The following is a 16,374-nucleotide window of genomic DNA, read 5'->3' on the forward strand; positions in this document are numbered from 1 at the left end:
CTCTGTTGAAACAGCTGTACTTGGTATCAGGGGATAATGAAGGAGAAATATTACTAGGTTTTTCAGGGGGATTATTTATAATATTCAAAATTTGTATATCACTTTTATCTTGGAGAGGATTCTAAAAATATTACTATCATCTTGAGAGCAGTCTTTGGTAGGGGGCCGTAGCCATGTCTCAGATTTCAATCTGAGATTTTTCTAAGTTAGGTTCTTTGCCCCAGCCTGCCTGCTTTCGTGGTACCATAAATCAGAGGCCCCTGCCTTCCAGGGTGGTAATTGAAAGCCTCTGATGCCTGTCTTTGACCTGCCTTTTCCAACTGTTGGAAATTGTTGTTCTTCACATAAGTATTAGTAAGTCTTTAAGCATTTGTAGGTCTCTGAAAGATGCTCTTTAACTCATCAAAGAAGAAAATGTTGTACTCCCTATAATTACTCCATACTAGAGAATTATGAGTAAGACTTTGAGATCCCTTGAATAAACTTACAAGATTAGAATTGTTGGAGGGACAGATATTAAAACAAAATTTTTGTTTGTTTTAAGGATTGAACACTCATTTGATGACATCAGTGGTGACTGAGCTCATTAAAACCTTTCCCAGTAGAGCCAAAGAGTACTTATATTTAATAGGAAAACTGAGAGTAAAAATCGTATTTTATATTAGTCTTTCTTTTGTCTCTCAAGCATGAGAGAAGTATAACCGGTTTTAAAAGGGAGGCCCGTTGCCCTGTCACTAGCTCAGCTGGTTAAAGCATTGGTCCAATGTTGCAGGTTCTATCCTCAGTCAAGGTACATACAAGAATCAACCAGTGCCCTGGCTGGATAGCTTGGTTGGTTGGAGCATTATCCCAAAGCACAGAGGTTGCTGTTTCAATCCCTGGTCAGGGTTCCTGTCTCTCTCTATCTCTCCCTTCCTCTCTCATTAGAGTCAATAAATAAACATCAAAAAAGAATCAACCAGTGAATGTAGAAATAAGTGGAACAACAAATCAATGTTTCTCTCTCTCTCCCTTTCTCTCTCTCTAAAAAAAATCAATCAATAAAAAAGTTTTTAAAAATAAAAAGGGAGGCTTGTTGACCTATATCAAAAAGGGTCAAACATTTATTTGTGTTAAATAGTATACTAAAAGGATAATGGCAATATGAGTTATCTTATGTGGAGACATAAAATGTATCATAGATATGAGTGTTGGTAAGTTGCACAAAAAACTTGAAAAAACGTTTTTGGAAAGGAGTATGTTTTTATTTATGGGAGGATGAAATTAAATAAATGAAGTTAAATAAGTGAAGGTATCCTGAGACCCCCGCCAAGTAACAGTAGTAGCCAGGTACTTTATTTAACATGCCCACTATTCCATGGCTGTTCTGTTAATGAAAAGCCAAAAGATGGACATTAAATCTAGGGTAAACTTTTTTTTAGATCACAAAGCCTTTTTATGGCCTTTACTAAAGTGGCCATCAGATAGGGGGCCATTGTCAGTACTGTTACTGTGGTCACAAGATCTGGCCAGTCGATTTTGGAGAAATCACCTAACCTTTTTCAGCATCAATTTCTGTACTTGGAAAGCAAGGGGGTGGGCTGGTTAAACAGTAAGATCCCTTAGGACTCTATGATAGTGTGTGGGCTCCTGGGAGTTAGCAGGCTGACTTCCTGCGGTTACCAAAGTGAGTTTGGCCTCTTTGCCTTGTGGTTTCTGTGTGCACAGGGAGACACAAACTGTGTGTGAGTATCGGGAAGATAGCAACCTTTGTCCTTCACCAGGAAATAATAAATGCTGAGTGACTAACTCAAGTCCTAGTCCCTTGTTGACTTTTTCTTGTTAACTTTTTATGTTTGATGAGTCAGAAATGAAGGCTCTTGGAGAGTATTATTAATAAGACTTTGATTATAATCACTTCAAATTACAGGCTTCTTTCCTGTGTAATGATTTTTGCCATTTGCCCTTCAATAATCTTTAATAGGCAGAACAGAAGGACAATATTCTTAATCAGTAAGAACCTTATTCCATTGCTGATGGAACCCTTATTGCCTTAAAATTGTTGTTCACAGAAAACTAGGTATGTACTCACATTGTAGGATACCACTATTCTTTAGCTGGGTGGGCAAGCCTAGATCTTTCAGGATAGTGGATGGTAGAGTATCACAAAACCTTAGGAGTAAGGAAAACCTGCCCATTTCATATCAACCAAGGAGATCCTATGCGCCTGTGGGCCTGTACAGGCACACACCTCCGAATTGTGTGAATACGGACATGCCTGCTCTAAACTATGATGTGTTGCTGCCTATTCCTAAATTGCCAATTGATTGCTTCTGTGTTTCATGGACTTTTCCCCAAAGATGGTGACTTAAAAATAAAGTTTTTGAACAATTTCATGAAGGTTGGCCTTGTAGAGATCCTCAGGCCGGACACTAGTGGTAACTCTTGGGGTAAGTGGAGGTTTCTCTATAGCAGTGTACACAGTTGAGAGGCTGGAGGCACATTGGAGTCAACAACTCATTTTTTAGGCCTTTGTTGTAAAAATGAGAGTTGCATGGTTTCCATAAATATTTTTTTCTTGGGAGTTGAAGGGAGGAGTCGGAGAGATCAGTGTGTTGGTCGATTGCACATGAAAACGTTTTGTTTGAGCTTCAGAGTCACAGACGCGTAACACGTGGCTTTAGATCTGCCACGTTTTTAGATCTGTGCTTGAATCTTCGCTGCAACTTTTAATTTTATTTTATGTTTAATTGGGAGGGGGAATCATAAGCTATACCCTCTTAAGCATTTTTAAGTATATGGTTTAGCAGTGGTAGCTATATTCACATTGTTATGTAGCAAATCTCTAGAACTTTCTCCTCTTGCAAAACTGAAATTCTATATCCATTGGACAACTCCCCAATCCCCACCCCCAGCTCCTAGCAACCACCATTCTCCTTTTTGTTTCTATGAGTTTGACTGCTCTGGATCCCTCATGTAAGTGGAAACATGCAGTACTCATTCTTGGGAGGACTCACTTATTTCATAATGTCCTTGTATGACTTAGCACAGTATCCTCAAGGTTCATCGTGTTGTACATTTGACAGGATTTTTTTCTTTTTTTAAGGCTGAATAATATTTCATTTGTATACATAGACCACATTTTCTTTACCCATTCATTCATGTGCAGACACTTGGGTTTCTTCTATAACTCTTGGCTCTTATGACTAATGCTTCAGTGACCATGGTGGTGCAGATATCTCTTTGAGGTCCTGCTTTCAGTTCTTTCGGGTATACTCCCAGATGTGGGATTGCTCTATCGTATGTAGCTCTGTTTTTAAATTTTTTTAAAGAAGCCATCTTACTGTTTTTCACAGCAGCTGAGCCATTTTACATTCCCACCAGCAATGCACAGGGCTCCAATTTCTCCCTACCCTTTACTGCAGCTTTTACTATATTATTAAAATAAGGCATAGTGGAGAGAAGTCACCATCATGGTCACAATTTGTGTTTTGCTTGGTAGATGGTAATTAAAAGGGTGATAGAAATGATAAAAAGGTGAGTGGGAAGGTGGTTACAGGTGAGTATGGCATGAAGTCTTTCTCAGATCTTAACTTTATTCTTTACCTGCTATTAAAATGAATAAATTCATTTGTAAAATTTTTTAAATGCTTTATGAGTAAACTGTTCCCTAAACATCATAAGAGTAATAAAGAAAAGTCCAATGCAGAAAACTAAGAAAGTGTCTTTGAACAACAGAATTTAATGGGTCTGACTGCGTGTTCGGCTCTGTGCTGGAAGGTTGAGGTTGAGATCGAGCTGCACATACCACAGTCTGGGCACTCGAGTACAAGTTGGATAGCAGAGAACATGGAAAGGTGTGGCTCCCACGTGGTAGTGGACGCCAGGAGGGGAGGTGCAAGAGGGGATGAGGAAGAGCTTTCTCTGGTTCCGAGCCCTGGGCCCACTTCACGGACAGAGGCAGGAGAAATGCATGCCACCTTCCTTTGACCTCAGCTTCTTCTACCTTCAGGTTTGCCCTGTAAGAGAGAACGGCATCAGGAATTCAGAAGGCCTAGTTTCTAGTTTCCGGTAATGCAGTAAATTACCCTGTATCATTGGACATGCCACTCCATGCCTCCTTTTCCTTTGCTGTGTTTTCAGACTTCTGTTCAGGTTTTTGAAATGGCTCAGTCCCTTTGGAACTACAGTTCCAAGGAGATCATAGGGCCACGGGGCGTGGAGCAAAGGTTATATAAGACTTGCATCTACCCTAAAACAGATAATGATACATTGTATTTCCAAGAGCATTATATCCAGGGGGCCTTAGAGCCTTTCTAGTTCAGATCCCTTGGTTTTTAGGGAAAGCATTCGAGAAGCCAGGGAACTAACTGGCTCAGGGTCACAAGGCCAGTCTGTGTCAAAAGCAGAGACTGGAGTCTACTTTTTACTGCTCTTGAATATGTAACTCGTGCACATTCCATTATTTTCATTAGATAGATAAGACTGATGCACTAAGGCAGGGCATGATAGATGCCAGATTTGGGGACGATGACAGTGTACTGGTATAGGATTTCTGAGGAGGAGGAGTCATCCCCACTGGGATAATCTGGGAAGCCTTTCTGGAAGAGGGACATTGGAGCTGGGCTTGAAAGATGAGTGGACTTTCGACCAGAGAGCACCAAGAGCAGAGGCATGGAGATGGGAAAGCCCAAGACAGTGATGGCTGCAACAGAGGGAGAGGGAAGAGGAGGGAATGAGGACTGACAGTGATTGAGCATCTATCTAGGCTCAGGGACAGTGTCACCTCACCCTGAGTTGGGCAGTGACATCCTGACCATGTACTTGTATGAGGACGTCACTTCTTCCCACCACATCTGTATACTTGAGACCTGTACTCCTTAGAGTAAAAAGTTACCCTTCAATCTAGTGGGGAAGTTCCTGGTTTGAAGTAAGGAGAAAAAGAAAAAAGGAAGGCTTGTCTGTTTCAGTAAAGAAGGTCTCAGAGGTGGTTGATAGTATTTAATTCTCTTACAGTAAAGCCGGGAGCCTACATCCCACTTCATGGCAGCTGGCGGGCCTTGGCACTCCTGAGTGACTGGGCTGACCATGAATTATTCAGGGCCTGTGCCCAGAGAGTGGTTGCCTAGCAAAGTCCTGTGGGAATGAGGCTGTGCTATCTCGTTGGGTTGTTCGACAGAGGCTCAGGAGCCAAGGACGAGGAAATGACTGTACTCTTAAAATATTTCACGTTAAAAAAATATTTTTTAAATTTATTGATTTCAGCAAGAGAGAAAGGGAGAGAGACAGACAGACAGGAACATCAAGCAGGGTCCTAGGAAGGCTGGGTCCCTTAATGTGCCTCATGGGCAGGGTAAGGGGACTCCGACCCACTCTGGTGAGACTCTCCTCAGAGTTGATGGTCCTTAGTGACGTTTTAACTTTCCTTTTCATGAAAACTGTCACTTTAGCATTTAGTCTATTTTAGAATCCTGTGTAATGAGTCTAGAATTTCGAAATTATATGATGTGTTATGTAAGAATTTTTTTTATTGTCCTTTGTATAGGTCTTTTTTTATCTTATTTTTATTAATTTTAATGCAGTGACATTGATAAATCAGGGTACATATGTTCCGAGAAAACATCTCCAGATTATTATTTTTTTTTCTTTTTTTTTTTTTTTTAATAATTTTATTTTTTTAATGGGGTGACATCAATAAATCAGGATACATATATTCAAAGATAACAAGTCCGGGGTATCTTGTCATTCAATCATGTTGCATACCCATCACCCAAAGTCAGATTGTCCTCCGTCACCCTCTATCTTGTTCTCTCTGTGCCCCTCCCCCTCCCCCTTTCCCTCTCCCATTCCCCCCTCCCCCCCCCCGTAACCACCACACCCTTATCAATGTCTCTCAGTTTCACTTTTATGTCCCACCTACTTATTTCGCTTCGTATCATGTTATCAAGATCCCACCATTTTGCTGTAAATGTTCCGATGTCATCATTTCTTATGGCTGAGTAGTATTACATAGTGTATATGTGCCACATCTTCTTTATCCAGTCATCTATTGACGGGCTTTTTGGTTGTTTCCATGTCCTGGCCGCTGTGAATAATGCTGCAATAAACATGGGGCTGCATGTGTCTTTACGTATCAATGTTTCCAGATTATTTTGACCTTTGATTATGCTGCATACCCCTCACCCAAAGTTAAATGTTATGTAAGAATTTGCTATCAACAACATTCCTGTGTAAGATAGAGACATATCACATACTGTTGTTATGATTTTGTGTCAAGATGATGCAATAAACTTGGAAAATAGATGTTAAAAAAAGGAACATTAAGCTATTCCTGTGTGTGCCCTGACCAGGCATTAAACCGGCAGTCTCTGTGCTTTGGGACAATGCTCTATCTGAGCTATCCAGCCAGGGCAAAACATTTCACATTTTAACATGCCAGGGCCACATGTATTGTTTCATGGCACTGAAACTGGGCAATTGGGATCTGGTTTTTAAAGAGCAAGAAATAATAGCTCCTGTTCCCCATTAATAAATAGAATAACCTGTTAGCGTGGTACATGTTGGCAGGGATTTAGTTAGAAGCTAAATTAAAATTGCAGGTAAGATGACATAGCCACAGAGAACATTCATGTGTAAGAAACCGTGCTCTGTTCTGTTCTTGCCTCGACCAAGTAGTGAAATGCTGCTGTTAATTCATTCAGGATGGCAATTACTGAAACTATCCCAACCCTCGTTTGTTACATGCTACCACCTCTTTGTTTGTGCATGTGCATGTGCATGCGTGCATGTGTGTTTGTGTGTGTGTGCTATTCCTCAACTAGGTTAAAGTGCCTGCAGAGGTATTCGCTTGTTATAACCCTGTGGGTCCCTCGGATGCCTTGTGCTCCCTGGTGGGGCTGAACACATGCTGGGTGGGCTGACTTCTGCCCTCTGTAGACCAGGAACTGTGGGGCCTGTGGCTGGATGATGAGATTTGCATCCCCTCACTCCCTTCTTTTTCCTTCTTCCTTCTCCGGGTGACTGTGCAACCTGTTTCTCCTTTTCTCCTTACAGCCAGTCTGTGTTAAGCTCCTGGAAAAGGTAACATTGGTGGTAATACCTCAGGGCAGGGTCCAAAGGCCAATTTTATGTGAAAAATAGATTTGTATTTTCTCTTTTCCTGTTTCTTTCCCTTGCGTTGTGTTACCGGGAAGCAGCGTCCTCACTGTTCCACCTGCTCCCCTGTAACACTCTGGCCTGATGGCTCTGAACACCTCTGTGTGCGGCCTTTCCCCTCCATGTTGGAGGTGGGAAGCAGAACCAGAAATCCTGGGCAAGAGCAGGCCTGGCCCCAGCCGCATTCCTCAGATGTTCTTTCCCTTTGAACCATTTATCTGTTGTAGTGGAGGAGCCCAACCTTGGCTCTGGCTGGTATTACATTCACAGGCAAAGCAACACCTGTTTGTCAAAGGTGGGGCCTCTGGACTGGGGCATACTTTTGCCTACACAGGGAATCTTTGCATGTGTAGATAACAAACAAGAATGCAGGGATAAGGTTTGCCTGGTGTAGAAGACTCCATAAAAAGTCTTCTTTCCCCAGGACCTTGAGTATTTGTTGCTGAGTGTAACTTGCCATTTTTCTCCTTTTCTATTTAGAGGTTCTGCTGTGACTGGTTGAATGAGAAGTAGCAAAAGGATATGAATGGAAATTAGATTTGCCCTGGTGTTCCACGTTCAGTGTATAACTGGTGAGAGTGGGGTGGAGGGGAGAGAAGACCGTCCCTGGCTTCCAAGGATCAGAGATAGCTATTGCTGTGGACAGAGAAATGCCTTTAGCTTTTTAAAAAATTTTTTCTTCTAGTTATTCTAACTTTTGAAATATCAAATGGAATAGCCCCACCTTAAGTAAACATTGGCCTTTTAAAATCACAGGCCCTTTCACGACTTGGTTCATAGTGATTGTTGTGTTCCTTCTATCTCTGAGGTGTTAACTGTTTTTATGTTTGTAAAACATGATTTTGAATATCCCTTTCCAAGTACATAATGGGGTGAGATAAGGAGAAAGGATTAGGATTTGTGAGTACTTCCCAGGTGGGGGACTGGTCCTGCCGTTCCAAACTGTCCTTATCCAGCCTGACCTGTGGTGGCGCAGTGGATAAAGTGTCGACCTGGAAACACTGAGGTCTCTGGTTCAAAACTCTGAGCTCACCTGGTCAAGGCACATATGGGAGTTGATGCTTCCTGCTCCCCCCCTCCTTCTCTCTCTCTCCTCTCTAAAATGAATGAATAAAATAAAATAATAAAAGAGCATTCAAACTGTCCTTATCCAAAAGTGCGCAGGAGTGACCTCTGGTTCCCAGCCTGAGGTCAGTAAAGGGATAGCATGTGAAATCCACATCCTCCAGCTGGTAGCCTCCTAGGTGAAGAGATGGCTGAGGAAGGATTAGTTTTTGAAATTTCCTCTATGAGGAGTTTAAAGACTACTAGTCGTAGCTACTAGTATAGTGCTAAGATCTGGAAATAGCAGTGGAGAACAGCAGCGAATTTGGCAAAACAGTTTAAACGTGAAACCTTATTGTTTTGTTTGTTTGTTGGTTGGTTGGTTTTGGTCCCTTTCTGTTCCCACCACTTCTTTCCCAGCTCTTCAGTTGGGTTTTCAAGTTCTTGAATGTTTACAAATCCCATCCCATTTTAGCATTTTGGCCATCCTCTCCCAGACATTTTCACTCTTGCTAATGTTTATATGTTCAGGAAATGAACACCCATAGCTTAAGCTGTCAAGCTTGCTGTAATGCAGGAAAAGCATTCATCCTTTTCTTTTCTTTCTTTCTTTATTTTACCTCCCAGATTACATAAAGCTTCTTGGAACAAACAGAGACTTAATCTCACCCCCTTAGTGTTCCCATTCACATGTTACATGCTAAATTGTATAGAATCTTAGTGTACAGGTCCACCAAGTGTGAAAAAAGAAAAGAAACTAAACCAACCAAGACCAAACAAAATCCATTCACTTGAGAACTCACAAAGTAGCAACTTCTGTGTGAACTAGCAGAGAATGTGCCTGATCCTGACCCAAACTAAGTGTTGTAGAGGTTCGTGTGGAGGCTTGCTTGGGTTTTAGGTTTATCTTGATACCACTTGTCAAGTTTTATGGGTTTTCTGAAAAGGTTAGAGAACATTAAGTAAGCTGATATTACACTGAATACAAAGGAGAAATGGCACTACACTTGATCAGTGTGGGGTCCAGGTATGGCTCTGCCACTCACTACTGTGGGACCTTGGGCAAGGTGTTGTATCTCTGACCCTTAGTTGCCATGTGCCTTGTCTGCAAAATGGACACAAATACCTACCTCACAGGGTTAGTCACTTGAGAAAAATGTATGTGAGAGCATCCTGTAGGATACAAAGTGCTGTAATAATGTGATATTGTTATTATTATGGCCATTCAGTTTATGTAGAGATGGATGATAATTGGAACGACAACAATAGTCTCCAAGAGGGGGGAGCCCGAATCACTAATAAATACATATAGAATCAGCAGGAATTTTTTATGACCACAGATTCCAATCTGTTTGATTTATAGGCAAGGATTGCTAGGCCTAGGGATGGTCAGACATGCGTGCAATTACTTAGCTTCTTGGTGGCATTCAGGAGTCAGGGTAATCCTGATTACCTGGCTCTGAACTTGAGTCTTTTCCACCACACCACAGCACTTCTAAGTTGTGATGTCTACACATAACCACAGGGACTTAATTTTACCTTTCTGGCATCCCATGGATGATGTACACATGTTACTCAGTCTTCAGTTGCTATGATGCCATTGCTGACTTTGCCAGTGAGTCATGGCTGTCTTTCATTACACCTTGGAATCTTGATGCAACTTCAAGGCAGGCATAACCACTTATCAGAGTTGGCCATGTCTTGATATCCCTGGCATGGATGAGGCACAGTACCTTTTTAGCTTAGAAAAGATTGAGGGGATAGGCTGAAATTGGAGAGTCTGCTTCTATAGAAAATTTGGTTGACTACTGAGCATCTGAAAACAGTCTCACTCCCCTTAATATCCCATTCACATACTCTGTGATTCTGCTGTAGGTGTCTTCAGGGTTCTTCTTCCACCACTATAAGTAAAACTGTGGGCAGGATACCTGGCCTCTTGCTTTATTAAGTTAGAGCTGGGCCGGCACCTTTCAATTCCTTCTTTCCTCCTCAGTCTCCATCTTTTTCCTCCTGCCTCTGAAGGTACGTGTACTGGTAAGCCTAAGGATGACTGTCCACCCATACCATTGAGTCAGTTTTTCAGTGGCCTTTTCCTACTTGTGCCAACTTAGGGCTGAAACCTGTGCACAGAGGACATGCTCACCTGGACCTTTCCCCAGAAGCTGTTCCCCTGGTCCTGTTCACGAGAGTCAATTCTTCACCACCTCTACCTTCTTGTTCTTTTCTAACTCCCTATAACCTCGCTTCAGCTTTTATCTCCTATTGACCTCCTGATTCACACACTGGATCACTTTCTCTGGCTTGTAGTTCCTTGTTCTTTTTGCATTGTGTCATGCCATTTATCCCTTAACTGCCTGAGTAGTTCCCTCTTCTCTTGGATTTTATTCTGTAACTTCTTTGGTCTCTCCATTGCTGTTCCTTCTTCCTCACAGATGCTGGCCTTTCCCAGGGCTCTCTGCTCAGCCTCACACCTCTCTTCCTCGATGTAAGCCCACTGTAGTCACAACCCTCCCTCTGTGGAAGGGATGGTATCTTCAGCCTTGAGCTCTCCTTCTACATCCTAGTTCCATATCCTTGACTCCTTCTGGAAATGTAACCGTATGGTGTTGGGATCATCTTCAGCCCTTACCTTTGAACCTCCCACACACAATCTGTTACCAAAGTCCTGTGAACTCTTGCATCAGTCCATTCCTTTTTGTTTCTATTGCCACACCCTGACTGGTCCTTTGACCTGGACGACTGCAGTGACCATCTTAGTGACCTTTCTGCCTTCAGGCTTTTACCTTTCTACGTATTCTGATTTACCATTGCCAGACTAATCATCCCCAGGGCCCAGCACAGACTCAGTTACATGCTTGCCTGTCATAGTTGACATTCCCTTATGTTCCAGACAAATGGTAGCCCTTGCTGGAGGTGTTCTTGTCCAGTCGGTGCCTGAACCGGTGTTGCTTTCCCTCACAATGAGAGGTACCTTCCCCCTCGTCCAAGCCTGTTGCTAATCTGGCTGCGTTTCTGGGTCTGGTCAAATGCCATCCCTGCTGGAGCTGAGCCTTCCTGCCTTATCCTTCTTGTCCTCTAAACTCTTCCCCTGCCCAGCCCTTATTATCTTCTCTTGGTATTGGTCTGTTTGCATATTTGTCCCATCTCCTTTGGCCAACAACTTGCCCAGTCATCTTTGAATCCCTCCAAAGCACTGGGTAATGTACCTTGCACACAGTTGGTGTCCAGTAAATAGTGAATGAAATAAAGAGTGAGTGCCTCTGACCTCCTTTCATCACCTCCCCACTGCTGAGTTGGAGGTGGTCAGATGAACCATCAGGATTGTGTCTTCTTCCCTGGTGCCATCACACCAAGAGGATTCCCACTTCTCATCTCTAGCTCTTGCAGGGTTATAAACCCTTCCCCAGCCTCAAAACCTGTCTTTCCAATCCACTACCTGACAGTTTGTTCTAAGTCTGCTCTTTAGGATTGAGTGTGGCTACACCACCTCTACCTCCATCATGTTGTAACCTGGCTAATTAGAAAGCTTGTTTCACCTACTTCCCCATTCTAGAGGGAGCTGAAAGGGCATCTCTTAAGAGTAGTGTGACTCAGACTGTATTCACTTAAGTGGCTTAAAGTTTAAACATAAAAGAGTTATAAATTGTCAAGCACCTGCAATCTCGTTTTCTATGCCTATAGCTGGATACTTAAAGACTTATCACTTCACCAGTATATTTAAAAGGCGAAAGATTTATGCGATCTGAAGAGAAACCAGAGTATTTCACCAGTATATTTAATAGTGAAGAAGGGCCTGTTAAGAAGCTGTTAACTGAGAAAGTCCTCCATTACACTCTGTAGTCTTGATGTGATGGGGGGGGGGGGCAGATGCAAGAAGAGGTGCATTTTGAAAAATATATTCCTAATTTTGAATAGTATGACCATTTTTGAGGCATTTCCACATCATCCCCTCAGTGATCTTGTAGAGGTAGGCATTAATTATCCCTGACAGTGGAGGTTTAGAAAGAATCCAGGTTTTCATCTAAGGTCATAGGTGATTAAGTGGCTTGGCTAGTTTAGGTTCAGCAACTGAGGTCTTGGGAATCCTAGTCAAGTGCTTCTTACAGTACTCCACATTTTGCTGTCTTCCGAGGTGCGCTGGTGGTTAAAGGGCTCTAGAAAATTTTGTCCATTTTGGCTGAGGAAAAATATCTTTGAATCCTAGGCCTGGCTTTTCAAAGCTGGGTTGATACTGGGTGTGGATCAACCAGTGGGGACTTTTCATAGTTTAGTTAGTAGTTAGTTGGACTCTAGGTTTGTTTTATCTCTAACCCTGGACAGGATGCAGTTGCTTGAATTACAAGTGCCCTGGGGACTAAAGTAAACCTGGGGTGGAGGACCACCACCTTTTTAGCAGATTGGAATCCCTTAGGAATGACATTACCTTCTTCACTGAGTCTAGATAGCTGCAGGGCTCCATGCTGCAAACACCAAATTAGTGATTAGTTCTCTGCCTGTAGTTAGTGAGGAAGGGGGTGGGGGATAAACAAGGGTCGATTTATTTATTTATTTATTTATTGCATTTTTCTGAAGCTGGAAACAGGGAGAGACAGTCAGACAGACTCCCGCATGCGCCCGACCGGGATCCACCCGGCACGCCCACCATGGGGCGACGCTCTGCCCACCAGGGGGCGATGCTCTGCCCATCCTGGGCATCGCCATGTTGCGACCAGAGCCACTCTAGCGCCTGAGGCAGAGGCCACAGAGCCATGCCCAGCGCCCGGGCCATCTTTGCTCCAATGGAGCCTTGGCTGTGGGAGGGGAAGAGAGAGACAGAGAGGAAGGCGCGGCAGAGGGGTGGAGAAGCAAATGGGCGCTTCTCCTGTGTGCCCTGGCCGGGAATCAAACCCGGGTCCTCCGCAGGGTTTATTTTCTATGTAGAGGATTTTATTTTTGGTTGAGCTTGGTTTGGTGGAAGAAGCAACTAGGGAGGAGTTTTAAAAATTGGAAGAACTGGAAAGTTTCGAGACCTTGTTTTACAAATCAAAGTAGTAGTTGAGGTTCATTTCTGTTCTCTTATCTACTCATTGGTTTATAAACTCCTCCAGGTCAGGGATCCTTGAGGTGTTTGTTTACCTGTGTACCTTTCTCCCACAATGACTTGTCAAGTCGGTGCTACCATAAATCTTGCAGCAAATTACTATTATAGGGCCCGTGTGATCCCAGAAAACCTCTGGCTTGAATCTCGTGAAGGCAGAAGTCTGCTGAGGAAAGTCTTCCATGAGTCTGAACTTACACGTCCCTCCCTGTGGCCCTGCATTATCCAGAGTGACTTTGTTTTACTTTTTCCGCGGCGGCCTGCCCCGGCCTCCGCCGCCGCGTGGTTGGCGCCCGCGCGGTGGGGACGCCCTGTGCGCCCAGGTGCGCGGGCCGCGTTATCTTCGCAGACGGTGAATAGTGGATGAGCCGCTCCAGCCGGCCGGGGACCTGCGGGGCTCCTAACCTTCCCAGCCGCCTCCTTTTCAAGTGATAGTAACCGGAGACTTTTCCGTTACGTGACGCCCTCAACAAAAGATTGTAATTTCAGCAGCTTTGTTTTAGGAAGGTACCACCGCGGCAGGCGCGGCCCGGGCCCGGCCCGGGGGTCGCCGGCTGTGGCCGGAGGGGCGGCTAGTGGGTGGGGGTCTACCGGCCACCGGCCTCCCCCGGGCCCCTTCCCGTGGTACAGCCTGCGTTTCCTCTACAATGCTGTTATGCTAATCAGGTGACATCACCACCCAGCGCACGGCGAGTGGCTCCTGATTAAATTACAAACCGGCGGCCGCCTAGGGCTGCGGGGAGGAGGTGTGCGCGCTGCTCCCGCGAGCTCCCTGGCTCGGCGACCCGGCCAAGCTTAAGATTGGCCGTATTAAAAAAAAAATTGTTTTTTAAAGAAGGACTAGCGCGTTCCTTGCTCGATTCTTCCGTCACTCCTAGGTAATTTATTTCAAACGTCTAGCCAAGGGCCACAAAAGGAAGGGAAGCAACAAGGAATTAGGTGCCTGAGTGGTAATTCCTGGCCGGGCTAAGGTGGACTGTCCTGCAGCCAGCTTCCTATCAGATCGCCCTGCTGGACTTTCAGACCGGAATGGGGCTTGCCTAAGGTCCAGCCCTTTTCGCAGGGGCCGGGAGCCAAGCCGTGCGGAAGCTGCTCCGTGTTGGATGGGGGTAGGAGGGGGCCTGAGCGGGATTTCCACCGTGCAGCCCGCCAGGGCGATACGCTGGGCATAATGGAATTGCAGAGGACGTCTAGCATCTCGGGGCCGCTGTCGCCGGCGTACACGGGGCAGGTGCCTTACAACTACAACCAACTGGAAGGCAGATTCAAGCAGCTACAAGGTAAGCCCTCTTCCCAAAGCCCGGGCCTGCCAGGGGTTCTGAGGCTTTATTTGTGCCATATGGTACGTGACCCTAATCAAGACGGGCGACCGGCTGCAGGGCCTGGGCCCAAAGCCTCTGGTTGGCTGCGAGCACCCCATTCAGTACTTAAAGGAGACTGTTTCTTACTCTACTCCAGAAAAGCTATCATTTAGAGTTCTCCTGGCTCAACAGTATGCTTTTGGCTCTTTTAGTTGTCAGGTACTGCAGTCCACTGCACACACATTTTCTGTCCTCTTTATCTTAAATTTCAGTAGATAAGTGTTAATATGCAAGTGTTTGATCCCTGTCGCCTCTGGCTCCCAGCCCCCAGCCCCCCCACCCCCACCTCTTACCTCTGGGAAGCCTAAAGGTGTAAAGTGCATTGCTTTACTCCCAGTCCTGTAGAACAATAGCAGAGGGGAGGAGGGAGTGGTCTTTTTGTTCCTAAGCCTGAGTAAATTACAGTTTTGATTCCGAAGCTTAATTTTAACTCTTTTGATGTATTGTGTTGGGGGAGAGCCTTCCCATCAATTTAGTGGACTATGTAATTTATAGTGAAAACCCGTTATTGTCATTTCAGTGTAATGGGTTGGATTAGTTGGATCAATTACTGGTTTCTTGAAGACTGTTGATATCAAGTAATTGAATGAATGCGATATTTTACTGCACGTAATTTTATGAAGAGCACGGTCCTGTGCGCAGCAGGGTGTGGGGTGATGGGCCTAAAGCCTGTGGCTTGGTTGGCCCCTTCGGTGGTCCCTGCCCAGCTAGCAGTCCTGACCAGCAGTGTCTCAGATCTTCTATATGAGAAAGAGTTCATAACTGGAAACAGAACTCCTTCCAGTTGAAAGGCCCTGGAGTCAAGTAATCGGCCAGGAATGGCTCTAGTGCTGTGAAAAAGTAACCTTCGCAGGCTGTGTGTGTTTCTTATTTTAACTCTTTTTGGTGCCACAAATGTGGTTCCTGTGAGGAGGAGGAAGGAAGGAAGCAGCTCAGGCCCAGAATGTTTTCATTGGGAAGGAGGGAGGATATATTTCATTCACAGGTTTATTTGTCTTGTGAAATAGTTGACAGTAATGACACTTTTCTGGAAAACAAGAGACAGAACAGGACACGAATTTAAACATTTGGTAGGCTGCGCTGCATTCCTTGAGCAGTTAGCTAAGGGGAAGCTCCAGTCCCTCCAGGGAATGGTCGCATCTTTGGTTCATTCCTCCTGAGTCCTTAGAAGGTAGAATTTGCTTTTTTGGCAGGCTAGGGTGGTGGGGGAAACTTGCAAGTGGTAGACAGAGAAATGGGGGTGTGTTTCTTGTCTTCTGGATCTATGTTAGAATCCCCACACAGTTTCCGATTTTGAGAATTCAGAATGCACCTCTTCGTGTGGCCCAGGCTCCCACTTCACTGTGTCACACTCCAGGAAGGAAAGCACCCTTGCGGGATTCTCCATCAGAAAACCTATCACTATAGTCTCAGAAATGGAAAACCAAGGAGAAAATAGGAGGTATGGGAGGAGTGTACCTCTAGGTCCATCCTTAACAAAAGGCTGTTATTCTGAAAGGTTTGAGGATGGTTGTAAAACTGCTCAGTGAAAAGGGTGGAGCTTACACACAGGAAATGTCTTAAAACTGTCTTCTCTGGACAAAGTAAAATTTAAATGAAAAAATCACCATGTGCTTCTGAGATTTTACCTCACAACTGTGTCTCAAGGAGATCTCTTCAAAAGGGGTGGGTTTTATCTTTTTGTGTGGTGACTTTGTGTGTGTGTGTTTCCTTTGTCCCCTAATTTAGCTCCATTTAACTTTTTTATTTCTAAATACT

At 44.4% G+C, this 16,374-nt stretch overlaps 1 protein-coding gene across 3 annotated transcripts in view; it reads left to right on the plus strand.

The window, feature by feature from the left end:
• The window catches only part of SPTBN1 (spectrin beta, non-erythrocytic 1), a 220,764-nt gene that overhangs the window by 89,027 nt on the left and 115,363 nt on the right, over window positions 1-16,374 (plus strand). Inside the window, exon 1 of one of the 3 annotated variants that reach the window (XM_066267136.1) lies at window positions 13,970-14,535. The exons of the other annotated variants lie outside the window; for them this stretch is intronic. Within the exon in view, the coding sequence (XP_066123233.1) occupies window positions 14,427-14,535 (109 nt within the window). The 5' untranslated portion in view covers window positions 13,970-14,426. Of the gene's footprint in view, window positions 1-13,969; window positions 14,536-16,374 lie in introns of those variants that run through there. 3 annotated transcript variants of the gene reach the window in all.

The sequence above is a fragment of the Saccopteryx bilineata genome, chromosome 3 (genome assembly GCF_036850765.1).
Source record: "Saccopteryx bilineata isolate mSacBil1 chromosome 3, mSacBil1_pri_phased_curated, whole genome shotgun sequence".
NCBI lineage: Eukaryota > Metazoa > Chordata > Mammalia > Chiroptera > Emballonuridae > Saccopteryx > Saccopteryx bilineata.